The 17,046-nt window shown below is 50.0% G+C and overlaps 1 protein-coding gene across 1 annotated transcript in view; it reads left to right on the forward strand.

The window, feature by feature from the left end:
• Positions 1-7,027: 7,027 nt before the first annotated feature.
• The window catches only part of KCNK9 (potassium channel, two pore domain subfamily K, member 9), an 18,084-nt gene continuing 8,065 nt past the window's right edge, over positions 7,028-17,046 (forward strand). Inside the window, exons 1-2 of the mRNA XM_011985928.1 lie at positions 7,028-7,877; positions 13,426-14,762. Coding sequence (XP_011841318.1) covers positions 7,083-7,877 — 795 coding nt within the window. The 5' untranslated portion in view covers positions 7,028-7,082 and the 3' untranslated portion in view covers positions 13,426-14,762. The remainder of the gene's footprint in view (positions 7,878-13,425; positions 14,763-17,046) is intronic.

Genomic DNA, 17,046 nt, shown 5'->3' on the forward strand with positions numbered 1-17,046 from the left:
TGTGAAAGTCACTCATGGTCAGGTGTGGATGTACCTAGATTGCTGGGGGGGGGACATGGGGAGCCACAGACAGCTCTTGAGCGCTGGAGTGCAGGAGCGAGGCTGGTCTGCAGTCCACTTGGCCCAGGCTGCCCTATTTGCCTTTCTCCAGTGGAGACAGCCCACTGGATACTTTGAGTATCTAATTAAAATATGGAGCTCAGAGTAGGTGCCTCTTATGGTCTACTCTACACGCATATAGTATGCATCTTGCGCTACTATGTCCCATGTGCTTAGAGTGTCTTTAAGTGAAATATGCTGTTCAGAACAGGAGAAGCTGGGAAGCTTCTGGTACCTGGTAGCTGCCACGGCTTCTGGGAAATCTCGCAGAGCCAGTGGGGAGTGACAGGCATCTTGAAGTGAATGCTGCCTTCCAGCCACAGCTGGTGGTTTGGGGAGCTCCAGACCCAGTAGAAATGATTAGTTTTATTATCCTTCTCCTCTGCCTGTCTCCTCTCTGGGAAGATGGAGCCTCTTCATTTTTTCTTTTTTCTGTGTTGTTAGCCAGCTGCAGCAGAGAGATGAAGGCTGCTTCTCTGCAAAGCCTCTCCCAGGACAGATCAAAGAGACCCACTAAGTATATTAAAGAGGCCATGAAAATCAGGCTGGGCGATGCCGTGTCTTGGGCAAAGCTGCCCCCAGCCACCTTGGGCCCTGGGCTTAGGGATTGGCTGGGACTTCCAGGCAGGCCTGGGAAGATGGAAGTCGATTGCACAGCGAGGTGTCTGGGGACACCATGTGCTGCCTTCTCCTCCATGCTGGGCCCTGGGATCTGCACAGCTGAGTCAGTGGGCTCTGCTCTCCTCGGGAGCTCATGGTCTGGCCTAAGGTGGCCCAGGCTGTGACTCCCCAGCAGGGCCAGTCAGTGTCTGGATAGGTGAGGAGTGCAGCCTGTGGGTGCTGTCCTGGGAGCCCCCAGCCTTCCACCAGGATCTGGGGCTGGAAGAGGCACCTAGTAACCAGCTGAGAAGGCCCTGTGGAAGCAGGCAGGCTGCCAGTCCCCTTGGGCCCAGACATCGTTGGCTGCGGATCCATCTGGGCACTTGGGGGCTGGAAGACCTGACCCCCAGGGCTGCGTACCAGCCTGAGGTGAGGCTCAGTTCAGAGGCTGCAGGGCCCAGCTCTCGATGAGGGACCCGTGAATTTGGTCAATTCTGGGTGGGGCCCGGTGAGGGGGCCGATTCTCATTCCTCTCTGATGCACGTCCTATGCCCCGTTTCACAGATGAGGAAGCAGAGGGGTCCTTCCAGAGTGCTCAGGAGTCATAGTGCACAGTGCAGAGCCAGCTTTTCTAAGTGGGCGTTGTCATTTTTACAATGACTGTCCCCTTTCCAGATCTGTCGGGCAGGAACCCCATCACCAGCCGGCCCTGTGGAGGTGGGCGTCACCAGCCCCCGGGTGTCAGTTGCCTCTGACTGTGGAGGTGGGTAGGGTGAACTGGAGGTTCTCTTTCAGTACTGGCTTCACTTAGCAGGTGACCTAGGATGCTCCAGACCCCTGGTGGGGCACCACTTGAGGAGTTGGTTCCGTGTGCTGGGACATGGGGCTGGGCTGAGCTGGGGGTCTTCCTGAATCTCCTTCACTACTCACATCTACCCACCCTGCCTGGTCCTGGGCACTGCCACCTGTCGGCAAAGCTGAGCAGGCCATGGAAGGGCAGGTGGGTGGGCAGAGCAGGACCCTGGAGCCTGAAGCACTGAGTGATGCGGGGGCCAGCCGGGCTGAGGAAGCTGGGACAGGCACTCGACTGGAACTAACTGTAAGCCCCTCCAGGGTCCCTGAACTGTGCTGGCATCCTGGAATCTTGGGAAGGATGGTGTCAAGGAGCTGCTGCTGCGTGAGCAATGCTGGAGGCCAGATTTCAGGCTGTCAGTGCTGTCTCTGTCACCAGTGCCACTGTGGTTAACCTCACACCCAGAGGCCTGACTCCTGGCCATCCAGGTCCCAAAGGCAGGCATGTCTCTAACTCCGCATCCCCTTAGACATCAGCAAAACAGGCGGTGAAGCTCTGGAGATGAGCAGTGTGGGCTGGCTGTCCCCCTTGTGTGCAGGGGCTTTGTACCCTGTGTGTGGCCTTTGCATTCCTCAGTTGGTGGGACTCTGGCTTGGGGCTCTGGCTTAGGGCCCCTGCTGTTGGCTGGGTGCCTGTAGGGGGTGCCAGGCATTGGGTTGGGTAAGGATGATGTGGCCTCTTGCAGGGCAGCTGTGAGTTGATCCAATCTCCCTCCTGCAGCCTCATCTTCCACATCTGTAAAGTGGTTCGAGTGACTGAGGCTGCTTGACTGGACCTTGCCCGCAGGCTGTGGCGCCCCTCTGGGAGTCCTGGTTTCGTTATCTCTACCTTCGGTGCTGTATGTGTGCCTCCTGAATTTTGTGCACATCCATTTCAGAAGTCTCATTGCCAAAGGGACGAGTGATCCCTTTATGACGAGGGATAGGGTGGCCAGGGGTAGGTGGGACTTCTGAGGTTCTGTCACCTCTGTGGTCCTCAGATGGAGACGGTCACCCCTTGTAGTGCCTGGTGGGTGTGGGGTATTATAGGAGCCTGGAGTCCTAGAGGGAAAATCCACATGGGCGTGTGTGGTTCCTGAACTCACAGGTGGGGTGGGAGGTGACCAGGAACAGAGCCCAGGGGTCACTTGTGGCCTTTCCACATCCATGCCCCAGCCTCTATCTGCACCTGCTCGTGTTGGGTACAGGCTGGCTGGAGCCCCTTGGGAGATTTGCAGGAATCCCCTGTGCCAAGAGCAGGTCCCGGGCACAGTCAAGTCTCTGGAGTTGTCTGAATGGGTAACATATGAGTTGATGAATGAATACGTCTTCTGAGCCCCGGGCGGCGGGTATTGGGATATGTTCATTTGCAGATGGGAAAAAATAGTCTTTTAAGACTTGAGTTGTCACACAGGTGCTGGGGGAATGTATTAGATTTGTACCTCATTCTCCCCTTAGAGCTTAGAGGCCATCTTCTGTGTCATGTATCCAGCATACAGGCATTTTCTATGTTCTTTATTGTATCTTCTACATATAACCTGTAGACATGGTGTGTGCTACTAAAACATACATGTGTGCAGTCTGCAGCATATACATAGGTATGGCACATACACAGCCTGTGTCATGTGTGTTCTATAGGCATACACACTGCATAGACAATATTTGCTGGTGAATATGGGTGTGCTGTAGTTATATGAGCCTCTTGGTCTCATCTATCTGTATATACTGTCACATGTGCTGTTATTCTACACATTAGGTTCCAAGTACATACTGTGTGTATTCTGTATGAAGTCTTCCTGGATGCCATGTATGTGTGTTCTATACAGGTATTTGGGAACATCTGACATGTGGACTTAATATTTGCAGACCTGTTTGTACACAGTACCTGCAGTGTTCTATCATAAACAGATTTGTGAAACAGAGCCAGGGGAGAACAGAGGGATAACAGGGTCTCTGCAGGAAATACAGCTCTCACACTGAATGATTAATAAATGGGCTATTGACAAATTCTTCTTGAACACATAGGCAGGGTTGGGGGGCAGCAATGAGGGGTATGTGGAACACCAGCGGAGAGCGATTAACACACCAAGGGTGCAGGTCTTGGAACTTGTCGAGAGTAGCTGCTGTGAGCCTGCTGGCAGATGCAGCTTCATTGCCGAAGTCCTCTTCCCTTCCTCTAATCTACTGGGGCTGTCCAGTGGATGGACCCAACTGGAAACCAGAGGGCAAAGGGACACTTGCTGTAGCTCCCACGGTAGAGAGCAGGCTGTGGTTGGGAACACCTGAACAGGACCGGGGAGGATACCCTGCACCGCCTTTTTCCTGGAAGGCCTGGGGAGTTCTGAAACTTGTCTCTCGCTTTAGAGGGAATGGTCCTGTTCCCCAGACCACTGGGCCCCCAGGAAATGTGTTAATGTGGAAGACCCCTGAACCTCAGTGCTGTTCATCTCCCATACTGTCATGCATGTGTCTTACCAAGGGATATCATCGATGCAGTGGACCAGTGAGAAACACGGTGTCAATGATCAAGTGTTTTCATGCTCTAGTAAGACAGCAGAATTGACATAAGCCTGAGACAGGACATACCAGTGTACTGCTGTCCAAGCCCTGCCAAGGCAAACTGCTTCTTATTTTTACTAGCAGGAACAGAAGTCAGGGTGGGGGACTGTGGCACCTGGTATGCAGTTTTTGACCCAGAAAATGCTGTGTTGACTTCTTCTAGTAAATATATCACATACGGAACATTACCGCTTATTAAGTTTCCAACAACCTTCTGTTATTCTCCAGCATTCCAGCTGGCTTTTTTTGTATCAGCTCTATGGGTGAGCTATATGGAGATAGAGTAGGATTCCCACCCCTGCAATCTTTTATATTTACCCTACTTGTTTGCCAAGATGTGCCTTCTTTCCTGAAGACCTAAGTTTCCATCTGGTGTCCTTCTCCCCAGACAGAGCAGCCTTCAGTAAGCTTGTTGTACAGATATGCTGGTACTGAACTCTGTTGGTTTTGCTTAATTTGAAAATGTCTTTGTTCTGCCTTTCTTGAAGGATAATTTCTCTGGATGTGGAATTCCCAGTGAGCAGTCTTAGTTCTTTACAGCCGTGCTTCCACTGCTTCCTGGCCTCTGTTGCTTATGTTTAGAAGTAAGCAATATTAGGTTGCTGTTTCCCTGTATGTGGTATAATTGTTTTTCTCTGGCTGCTTTCATTATTTTCTGACTTTAAGCAGCTCGACTCTGGCGTGTGGTTTTCTTTGTATTTGTCCTGCTTGGGGTTCACTGAGCTTCTTGAATCTATAAGTTTGTGTCTGTCATCAAATTTAGCTTTTTTTGAGATGAAGTCTTGCTGTCACCCAGGTTGGAGTGCAGTGGCGCAATCATGGCTCATTGCAACCTCCGTTTCCTGGGTTCAAGTGATTCTCCTTCCTCAGCCTCCTGTGTAGCTGGGACTACAGGTACATGCCACCACACCTGGCTAATTTTTGTATTTTTAGTAGAGATGGGGTTTCACCATGTTGGCCAGGCTGGTCTCAAACTCCTGGCCTCAAGTGATCCCCCTGCCTTGGCCTCCCAAAGTGCTGGGATTACAGGTGTAAAGCACTGCGCCCGGCCTAAATTTGGCTACTTTTGGCCAATATTTCTTCTTTTTCTTGTCTCATTCTCTTTCCTTCTGGGACACCTTTTGATATTGCCCCACAGCTCCCCCAAGGCTTTATTTTCCATTTTTATTCCTCTCTGCTTTTCAGATTGGATAATTTCAATTGATATATATATTCTCTTTTTTTCAGCTTTTCTCTTTCCCCACCCTGTCCTTTCTGGCCTAACTTTGTCACATCATCTCTTCTTTCGTAAGGACTAAGGGGTGTCAGAGCTCGGTGCTAGCTGGGATTGAGGGCCAGAGAGGATGGGGAGAAGGCCTTCTGGAGGCAAATATGTGATGTTATTTCTCAAGTGACAGTTTGGCCCATGGGGGTAGGTAGGTCATGGCACATATTCGCACCACCAGAGACAGGCAGACTGAGCCACAGGCAATGAAGCCCTGATGGAGAAACGTGAGGTAGAGCAGTCAGGGGCAGCTTCCTGCAAGAGGCAGTGGTAGAGGATCCTGGGGTCTGGTAGATCCGTACTGTGTATCAGACTCTGGGCTAGGAGCTGTCTGATCTCGGCAGATCCATACAACGCCACCTATCCCATGTAACAGATAAAGACACATGGGTTTGGAAAAGCTTATGGAACCCAAGGTAAAGAAGCAAGCTAAGTGACCATGAACATGTGACAGGGTTACGTCCGGGAACTCTGTCTCGATGGGCAGGATTTTAGATGTTGGAAGACCAGGTACATCCCTCAAAAATTTCGGTCCAAATATTGTCCATGATCCAGGTTTTTATTCTGGGTAGTGTTAGTGCCACAGTTTGAACCTACTGAGTCCCTTGTTCCTTCTGCTGTATTGGGAAGAGCCCATCCTGGTTCTGACGTTGTCGCTGACCAGCTGGGTGACCCTGCAGCTGACTTCACCTATTCAACATCATTGCCTTCATTTTGAATGTGAGGAAATAAAGGCTTCACTTGGATTCCCTGCAGCAACCACACAATGAAGTTGCATCAAGAATTTCAAAAGTACTTACACACATAAGGTCTTTAAGGGTTGTTTCCTGATTTCTATCCAGGCTCCATTCATAGAGTGGTGCAAATGTATTCATTCCTTTATTAAATAGTTTACTTTCTAGGTATGGGGGAATACAGCAGCGAACAAAACATTTTAAAAATATGCCTTTGTGGCATTTATGTCTCACTCCGCAATCGCCTCTCGATTCAAAGTCTCTGCTTTTGAGCCTCATTCTTGGCAGTTGAAAACTCTGGGCTGAAATCCCAACTCTGAAGAAATCAAGCTACCCTGCTATTAAGTAACTCACTCAGTTTTCTTGTCAGTGAGGTTGGAATCATTATGGTTGTTTAGAGGCTAGAATGAGGTGATGTGTGTAAGAGGATTTAGCACTGTGCCTGGTCCATGGCGGGCATCATTCTTTGAAAATCTACTCTTCATGCCAATCCATAGTGGACATAGAGAGGTTTCTCCCTTGGGCTTGGTACTTTGAGTTCTCTTAGTAGTGAATCTGCTTTTATCTTTTTAAAGCCTTTGTGTTGCTCCAAGGTGGCACTGGAATGCCCCTCCATCCCCTCTCAGTGACACTGATTCTTCCTTGTTTTTCTCTTCCCTTCCATCCCAGGTTGTAACATCCCCAATCTCCTCCCTACTGAAATGTTCCTACCCCCAGTGCCATCCCCCAACCTCATGTGACTTCTAAGAAACTGGCTCTCCTTTGTTCTCCTCCCTCCAAGATATGGCCATCCCCTTCTACCCTGCAGAGGAAATTCCCCCAGTTCCAGCCCAACTGAAGCATACCAGGTCCCCCTGCACTGCCCTGCACCAAGTCGACCCCTGCTTCCCCCAACCTCTAGACCCCTCCTCACTTGTTCTCCCTGTTCTTCTCGTCCCCTCCCCACAGGTTATGGGCACGCTGCACCTGGCACCGATGCGGGCAAGGCCTTCTGCATGTTCTACGCCGTGCTGGGCATTCCGCTGACGCTGGTCATGTTCCAGAGCCTGGGCGAGCGCATGAACACCTTCGTGCGCTACCTGCTGAAGCGCATCAAGAAGTGCTGTGGCATGCGCAACACTGACGTGTCCATGGAGAACATGGTGACTGTGGGCTTCTTCTCCTGCATGGGGACGCTGTGCATCGGGGCGGCTGCCTTCTCCCAGTGTGAGGAGTGGAGCTTCTTCCACGCCTACTACTACTGCTTCATCACCTTGACTACCATTGGGTTCGGGGACTACGTGGCCCTGCAGACCAAGGGTGCCCTGCAGAAGAAGCCACTCTACGTGGCCTTTAGCTTTATGTATATCCTGGTGGGGCTGACGGTCATCGGGGCCTTCCTCAACCTGGTCGTCCTCAGGTTCTTGACCATGAACAGTGAGGATGAGCGGCGGGATGCCGAAGAGAGGGCATCCCTCGCTGGAAACCGTAACAGCATGGTCATTCACATCCCTGAGGAGCCACGTCCCAGCCGGCCCAGGTACAAGGCGGACGTCGCGGACCTGCAGTCTGTGTGCTCCTGCACCTGCTACCGCTCGCAGGACTATGGCGGCCGCTCAGCGGCTCCTCAGAACTCCTTCAGCGCCAAGCTTGCCCCCCACTACTTCCACTCCATCTCTTACAAGATCGAGGAGATCTCACCAAGCACATTAAAAAACAGCCTCTTCCCATCTCCTATTAGCTCCATCTCTCCTGGGTTACACAGCTTTACCGACCACCAGAGGCTGATGAAACGCCGGAAGTCCGTTTAGGTGTGGGGAGGGAAATGGGACAGAAAAGTCATTTGTCATAGTTGGTGTTAATTTCCATTGGTCCAACTCGTCTTTTCTTATTTATTTATTATTATTGTCATCATTATTACTTTCTCTCCTTCCTCCTTTCTTGGTCTCTTGGTCTCATTTTCCCCCACCTTTCCAGCCAGACAGAGCAGGCCAAAGGGAAATACAGGCCCATTCTCCTCTGAAACTCACATCTGAGCATGAAGCATGGATCTCCTCCTTCCTTCCCAGCAGACTATGCCTTACATTTCTCACCCCACCCGCCCCATCTCTGCAGTGGTTTTCCCGGGACAGATGTGAGACCAAGACCACGGAGACAGAGCTGAGAGGATACCCACCCCAAAGCTGCACACCACGCTCAGAGCCTTCAATCGCCCACCCTTAGTGGTGTCTCTGACCTAACTCCTTTCTCTTTTCCTCCCTAAGGACTGAGTGGCTGTGTGCTTGTGTTTTGTGTGCTTCTGTGTGCACATGTGTTGTGACAAAACGGGAAGTATTAGGTATTCCTTTTTCTTTCCCATCATATATCATAGCCTGCTTTTGGCTGCTTCCAAACAAAAACAAAGACAAAACCCACAAGGTTTTAGATTTATCGTCTTTTGCCAAATCAAGCATGTTTCATGAGCAGTCCTTATCCCTGATGTGTCATGGCCATGTTTTCTAAATGCTAGGTTCTAAATTATATTAAGGTTTTTTTTCGGGGGCGGGTGGGCAAGAAAACCCAGATCATTTTAGCTTGCCAGTTCAAACATTTTTTAAAAAGCATGCACTTTGTTAAACTGGTATGCACTATCAACAAGAAAACTAGAAATGGAATAATCCAAAGCCAGTAACATTAATTTGTAAAAGACATTTTTAATTTTGTCACCTCCAGTTCCAACAATTTACCATGCAACTGGAATCGTCAGGGGAAATGGGAAAATTGTTGGAACCCTAGAGTATCTGTTTTATTTTCCTCTTATTGATGATTTTGTGCAGCACCTACCTGCATAAATAATTATTGTGTTGGAATGCTTGGGTGAGAATGGGTATTAGTATGTGGCTGTGTTTCCTTTTCCTAATGAAAAGTGACAGGGCATTCCTCATTAAAAATACATATCTATTTCAAGAAATATCGTCTCTAATTGCATTTGATTTGTAAATAGGGGAAAGTTCACATTGGTCTCAGGAAGAGTTTAGAGGCAAGGAGCTTTGTCTTGGCCTACTGGGAACTTGCCAATCTCAGGGGACAATTTTGTCTGAGTAGTGTAGAAATTCCTCCCTGCTCTCAATAGGGGATGACCCCAAAGTCATCAGGCTGTAGAATATGGCACATTGGAGGCTCTTATAGTAACAGGATTTAAGGACAGTTTGACCTCCAGATTCACTGAGGGGACTTTAATTTCCCTCATTACCATCCCTGCCATTTTCTAAAAATCACCCATTCATCCATCCTCCCATTCCTCTTTTGTAAACGAAGTTCATGGCTCTTGCATGGAAATGGACCTTGGCTGTACTCAGAAGGAACACGTTTACTGGCCTGTCTCAAGGCCCCAACGAGATCTCCCAGAAAGGAGGCTTTGCTCCCTAGAAAGAGTAGACCTACAGGATTTCTTAAAGGAGACAACATCTGAATGCCACCAGTCCCAAGCATTTGGGCCAATGGGCTGAAACACTGGAGCATTCAAGACTCCTCTGAAAAGGCTGTGCATGTACTTTAATGCTACATCCCATGTTGAAATTTCCCCTTCGTCCAGGACACAGGGCCTTCGAAGGAGTCTGCGAACCTCAGATTCTCTAGGCCAAAGTTGACAGTTCTCAACCTTCAAGGTCTTTATTGATTTACTTGTTTTAAGATTTTGTTTTATGGGAGGCCCTACTTGGGGCTCTAAAATCTGTCCAGAGAATAGCAGCAGTTCTTTTCACTTTTTTTTTCTCTTGGATGAGTTTGTTGACTCTAGGGGGTCAGAGGTATAAAAGCCCTAATGCATTTGCAGAAGGCTTTGCTTCGGAAGAGTGTGCCTGGAATAAATGTGGGATTCTCATGAAAACCTTTGTAAGAGGTGCCTTCAAATGGTTGGGGGGCGGGGGGGCTGTGATCTGATCTATGATGACACCAAGGCACTGAGAGGGTGATTTGCTCAGTGTCACAGGCTGGCTGTTGACAGAACTGAGACAGGTGTCTCAGTCTGGAGCCCAGGATAGTCCAAGGAGCTGACTTCACACCACCATGTCCTAACTCAGCCCTCGGAGGAGGGCGCCTGCCTGTTTCCCCACTGGGGGCATGCAGCAGGCCCTTGGAGCCAATTAAAGGGACACCGAGTCCACCCCGCATACAGAGCTGGTTTCCACACTACACTATCTGTGTCAAGTTGGTCATATAGGAGCCCTACTTCTGCTTGAATGCCTCAAGTAACAAGGAGCTTCTCTATTCCCAAGAACTGTAGAAAAACATTCTCTATTCTATAGGATTAAGGATTATAGGATGAAGTCTTTTCTCCTCACATGACCACTGACATAAGTATCTGAGGCAACTTGTAATTTATCTTGGCTCTATTTCCCTCTTATGTCTTCTCTTTGCTACTGGTTTAGCCCTTTGAAGGATGGTCACTGAGTCTTCTCTTTCAAAGTTAAACATCCTTGTTTATGGTCAGTGTTTAGGGGATGGAGGCAAACCTTGGTTTGCTTGGTGATGTTCATCTTTTGCTCAGATGGTCCATCTCTTCCCTACTGTGGTCTGGCCAAGGAGTTATCTAGGTATATCATGAAATGATCTCAGAGTAGGGAGGGCAGGGGCCAAGTTAAAGGTTCAGGGTTCTTTCTTGTCTTAATAAAACAGCGCTAAACAGAGATGCCCAACTTCTACCACTCAATCAGCATTAGAATCAGATCCTCAAAGCCAGGAGGAAGCTTGGTCCAAAGTCATCTCACTGAACAGCCTTTATTTTCAGAGGAGGACATTGAGGTCCAGAGAAGGTGAACACTTACCTAAAGGTCACAGAGGTAGAATCTAGGTCTTCCCACTGATTTCTCTACCATTTTCCTGGCTAATTCTGTTGCTGTTTACAGCCTTCTGAAGATCTTTTGTTGCTGGGTGATTTTAGTTTCTTAGCCCCAGGTCTTCCTCCCTCTTGCACCTAGTAATTTCTTTTCATCCATCCAAGTGATTCTCATACCCTTCTCCCAGTTAACCATGCCCATTCAGTAAGGGGGTCAAAGTCACAGCAGGCTGTTTGGATGTAGGGTTCAACTTCTGTTAGAATGAGCTCAGGAAGAGCCACGTGCTACCAGAATCACCCACGGTCAGCCCACCATCCAGTACCTAGAAATCAGCATACTTTGTAGGTACTTAGGGATCATCAGTACCACTGCCCACCTTCCTCTTATTTGGAGTGGACAGAAGGTAGAGAGCTCTTATAGTTGAAAAGAAGTCAAGTGAGAGTAATATCTCTCAGACCCCTGGGGACAACACTTGCTAGAGACCATCCTGCTATAATCCTCATTGTACCCATCCTGGGTGGAAAGTGCTGTGTTGGCCTTCCGCCTGTTACTCTTATGTAGGACTGAACCCCTCTGGGTTTTGATACTTGGTTATCCCTACAGCTAGTATCAGATCTGCTCTTTCCACCTGCACTGCTTCATCTTGAAACCCTGGCAACAGCCCCTTAAGTACAGGGGGCTGCCTGGCTCTAAATGTGAACCCTCTTGGAAGCATCTGCACGCTCCCACTGTGCATGGCTGATTGGGAGGGGAATGCCTGCATTCAGGCATGGTCACAGCAGCTCATTTGCAGCCCAGGATTCCCCCTGGGTCCATCATCCTTTCAGGAGAGGTGGCAAATAGACTTAGACCACTGCCCACAAAAGCCTCCTTGGGAGGTGCTCATTAAAACCCCACCCATCAAAGAGAGGGAGATTGATGAATCTCAGCTCACCTGTTCCTTATCTGTGCACAGGGCCTTAAGAGAACATCGGGACAGTATGAGAAGCTCACAGATAAGCCTAGGCAGGTCGTTTTTCTCTGCCGCATCCGTATCTGGAAGCCAATGGGTCCTGTTTCTCATTGACAATCACTTACAGCTGGAAGCTAGAGGGAAAAACAGGGTTTCTCAGAGGCCTCCCTTGTCTGTGCACATTGGCCGGGAGAGGGAGGTGAGCAAGGAGAAAATGACCAAAAAACCACCATCACTGAGGCTTATGGCTCCATTTCTTTTTGTAGTGTTTTTTTAAATGACAGGCCCCAAGATACCCTTTGCAGCCCTCTGCAGAGGCACATGCCCCCGTCCTATCAGTGCACTGGCCCTGTCATCAGTGAGGCACTCTGGCAAACTGTGACTTTGTTCTGAAAGTGGTATGACTTGGGGTCTGTCCCATGCGGGCCAGCTGCCTGGGGGTCTAAAGTGGGTTTCCTCCAGAGTTGTGGCCAGCACAGGACCCTGGAAACACCCTGGATGAGGACAGGGTGGCAGGCAGGGGACCTGCCATTGTGCTGTGCTCCACTGAGCTCCTGGAAGTCATTTCACTCCCGGGGCCTCTGGGGCTTCCCCATCAACATAACAAGACAGCTTGGGCAAGATTTATGGGCACTTAGCACAAAACCAATTTGACCCACAAAAGCATTTGGCCGGGATGTTCTGAACCCTGGGCACACTTGAAGCTTGAGCCACCCAGAAGAAAGCCAAAAATCACTTTGTTTGGCAGGGGATGGGGAGCTGGGAAGATGCAGAGGGACCGGCAATAGCAGAGAGCACCATGGTTATCACAAACCAAAGCCACGTGCATTCCGGGCTCCCCAAAGCGCTGAGCATAAATCCATTTTATGTGGTTTTCTCGACCACACCCGATAGAGGCTGCTGATTCAGGAAAACAGGAAGTCTATGACCACGGTCCCCAACACTGACCTATGTTGAAGATCCCAGAATTACAAAGAATGGTCCAATGAGCTTCCCTAGACTTCTCGCCCAGAACCCCAGCCTCAATACTTTGCCACCCTGCTCCCCAGCTCTCACTCAGATGTTTGGACGACGTGTTGTCACGTCTGCAACTTTTCAGTGGTTCCGCCAGAGAAGAAATTGTCTGCCATGAACAAGTGCACTTTCCTAATGGTGCCATTGTCACGCCTAAGAAACATAGCATTCATACAATATTATTGTCTGGAACAATCTGTATGTAAATCCCCAATTGTCCCAAAAATATCAAGAGCTTGAGTCTAAAATACAACCCAAGACCGCCTCTCACAATTGCTTGTCTTGTTCCAGACTTCCCCTGAATAGGACGTCCCCGTCACCATTTCTGTCTTCACGATGTTGGCCTTTTTGACGAGTCCCGGCCAGGGTCTTGTAGAATAATGCCCCGTGATCTCCTCTGCTTGTTTCCTCAGATTAAGACACTTTTGGCCAAAAAAAAAAAAAAAAAAAAAAAAAACAGTTGATGTCAAGCAGTCGTGATTTATGCATTTAGTGTTTGGCTCTCTGGGGACCTCTGTGGTAACTGCTTTCAGTGTGGATAAATAAGTCGTATTAAATGTTGTTTTCCTCTGTCAGGGGAACTAACTGCACATCCAAGAGAGGCGTCTGTGGATGCTGGGTCTCACTGCCAAAGCCGAACACGGCTTCGGGATTTCTGCCTTCTCACGTGGACCTCTGCTGTGCTGGGCGAATGCCACTACTCATTCCCCTAAACACCTGTGGGGATGGTCCAGCTACACATAGATGGGAAGCCCAGAGAAATGCTCGATGTGAGGGTCCCCGCAAGCCAGTTGGGCTGTTTCGGCACCCGCCCCCCAAAGCTCCTCAATGAGGAGCAGAGACTGCCAAGCCCTTCCACTCATTCATCATCATAAAAATGTAACTTGCTATGGCAGCCTCTTGGCCATTAAGGGCTATCCTTTGTGACCTCTGTCCTTGAGATCTTTGCTCTGGCAAGTTCTATAGCCTTCTCAGTGCTGCTATCGTGATGCAGTCTGCCTGCTGTGGCTAAGTAACCTTTCGTTTTGATCAAGATTTGTCCATGCAGACTCCTACCTCTGCGCCTTTCCCCGTGCCGTTCCCACTACCTGGAAGGTCTCCCTGTTGCTCTCCAGCTTTGAGGTGGAGACAGAGCATCTCACACCTCCTTTTGGTGTCTCCTGACCCTTTTGCTCCCTGTTGGACTTGGCAATGTCCTCTTCTGGGCTCCCCTAGTCCTTGTTTTGGTCATGAGCGACCGCGCCGGGGAGCAAACCTTCTGTGGCCCCAGCCACAGGAGCAGCAAGCACTGGGCAGTGCCCCAGAGGCAACGACCATCGCGAGAATAAAGGCACTGAGATGTCTGGCATCTTGCCCAAATGGCCACTCATCACCGTGATTGAGGCATGTCTTAACTTGCTGAAGTGGAAACAGGGTAACTCGATGCACACCTCTGCACCATCCCTGGAAACCAATCCAGATCTATGAGAAGAAAACTGGTCATCATAGCGTTGGTGATTCAACAGCACCTGCCCGGCAGGGTGGAGTGTGCCCCATACAACAGGGCTGGAAGCTGCCACGCCAGGCGTTTCTCATAAGGTGGCTGACAGGGATGGCACCAGACTACAGGAGCATACTTGCGATGTCACTCTGAAGAAGTTGGGCCCCGTGATGGGAATGTCATCAGGAAACTGGGTCTGCACTGTTTTCTTGTGGCAACACTTCTGGTGGAGGCTGCGAGGGGATGGGGACATGCACCATGAGTGACTCAGGATCCCCAGCCTCTGTGGCCTGGCTCCTGCCCACCCCTAGCTCTGGGGCCTTGAGAGAGGCAAGCACACGCTCTTCTCGCCTCCAGAGAGCAGCGTAGGGGTGTGGATGCTGCTCAGGCCCTGGCATCTCGCACGCCTGGGACCAGCCTCTGCCATTCACAGGTGGGTGGTGGTTTTGCCTCTCTGAGCTTCAGTTTCCTCACCTTTAAATTGGAGATTATACATAACCCCTACTGCAAAGGGTGCCTGTGAAGACTAGATGTGATGTGATGATATTTAATGGCACCTGCTGTGTGCCAAGCACCCCGCCAGTGTTCTTATACATGTTTGCATTTCTCATAAAAGGCCCATGTCTCCCAGAGGAAGTTACTCTGGGGGCATTGGACTTGAAATCAAACTATGGCGGGGGCGGGGGGGAAGTGATCAAGTCTGGTTGAGGAACTCAGGCAGGGCCTTCACTGGGGAAATGGGATTCGGAAATCATTGAGGTGAGCCTTAGAGGAGCAAATGGGTGCTATTTTAGGCAGAGACACAGCACAGGCAAAGGCATGGGCCAAGGCCCGGGAGTGCGACAGTACAGGGGGCACAGATTCCATCCCACCATCAGTGGAATCCTGCCACTCTTGGGAGAGATCAGACAGCATAAATCTCAAGGCCCTCCACAAGCTGGCCACATCCTAAGTCATTCAAGCCATTCTTCTGCTCAAGAACCTTCCCTGGCTCCCTAGTGCCCACAAAGTTAGTTTCTGTTAAGGTCCTGCACTCTAACCACCATAGCCTGAGTCTCAGGATTTCCAGGAGGCACTGTCCATCTAGATGTCCCTCCTGGGTCCTCCACCCATAATAAAATTCATAAAATAGATCCTGGAGTCTCCCCAAACTTGAATTCTGTGGTAGCCTCTTGGTTGGGTGGGGTTGTTTTTCTTTGACAGGTGGTGGACATTAGCTCAAATTTGCATATGGGGAACTTTCTGGAGAAGATCTTGGTCTTTCACTTAAGCATCCTGGGGTCTTATCCTGACGAAGTCTTCTGCCGGTTTTACCAAAGACTAGCATGAAACTAACAAAAGGAAAATGTGGTATAAAATAAGTTCTTATGCTTACTTGGCATGAGGAACTTGTTTCCTGATTGATTTCATGAACAACAGTGAGCATGACCCCCTACATCTGTGCCCTCTGGGACTGAAGTTGGCTAAGGCCTTGTAGGCACTTGCTCCCCCGACCCCCAGGAGATGAGACCTCTCTGTGGGTCTGTCACCCAGCACAGGGTCCTCTGAGGGTGTCAGATGATCCAGGAATGCCTACTGTCATGGTGAGTGCTGGTGACCCAGAGGTGGCAGCTCCTGGTAAGAAGCTCTGGGTACAAAGCTGTCCCCATCAGGACTTAGAAATATGAGCTTGATTTTGAAATGAGGCCTTTGGGTGGCAGAAGCTGAGGGAGGGCAGAGGCTGGGGTGAGGGTGGGATGATATACAGGAAAGAAGTCAAGTCTAGGGAACCTGGGTGGAATCAAAACTCAGACTTTCTCTTTGTGATTTGCTGTGTGACCTAGGGCAAGGCACCCCACTCCTCTGGGCCTGAGTTTTCTAACTTCTAAAGGGTCTGGCCAAGCTCCCAAGGCCCACTTCACCCCACCCCAGTGTCCACTGTGGACAGAATGCCGGTCTGGGGAGGACAGACTGGGAGGACTAGCTGGGCTGACTTCAGTTGCGTTGGAAAATCTGTCCCCCGACACTTTCTGTTGCAAGTGAATCTCAGATGCTTTATTTTTAATGACATATGGATCCTTAATTAACCAACAGCCCTTTGCAATCTTTGCTTAATTTCTTGGTAGGCTCTCCTCCTGTCCTCACCACATGAGGTACCCTGCTCTAAAGGAAGAGAGCCTTAGCCAGTTGAGCTGTGAGTCATCAGTATTTGCAGAGCAGCCCACAGGCCTGGCCCCTGGAGCTCACCCCTTCCTGGTGAGAGAGGGGTCTGCTCCTGCCCAGCATTTACCTTTGGGCTTGGCCCGAAGCAGCTGTTCCACCCTGCTGTGTCTTCCTCTGGGTTGTCCTCACTCCAGGGTTCTCTTTGCTTCATGGGAGAATATGTCCCCCCACCGCCTTTTGAGGGCCACTTGGCCCAGCAAAGGGCCTTGCCTCCGGTCAGCTCAGCTCAGCTGGGGCCCAGACCTCTTAGACTTGCCTATAGTGTAGCACTGTGCAAGTGAAGATGTTTCTTCCCATTGGCACACTCTCACTCTTCATGCTCGGTGGTAGGGGAGTGGTGGTAGTGGTGGTGGTGGTGGTGGTGGTGGTAGTGGTGGTGGTGGTGGTGTGGGGGCACAGAGCACTCCCATTTGGCATATGGGGTAACAGGGCTCAGAAAAGTGGCAAAGCTGGAACTCCAAGTCAGCTGTCCTGACTGTACATTTCCAGGTACCTCTCCGGAAGCTCGAGGGGTG

Source organism: Mandrillus leucophaeus, unplaced genomic scaffold (assembly GCF_000951045.1).
Source record: "Mandrillus leucophaeus isolate KB7577 unplaced genomic scaffold, Mleu.le_1.0 Scaffold1076, whole genome shotgun sequence".
Classification (NCBI taxonomy): domain Eukaryota; kingdom Metazoa; phylum Chordata; class Mammalia; order Primates; family Cercopithecidae; genus Mandrillus; species Mandrillus leucophaeus.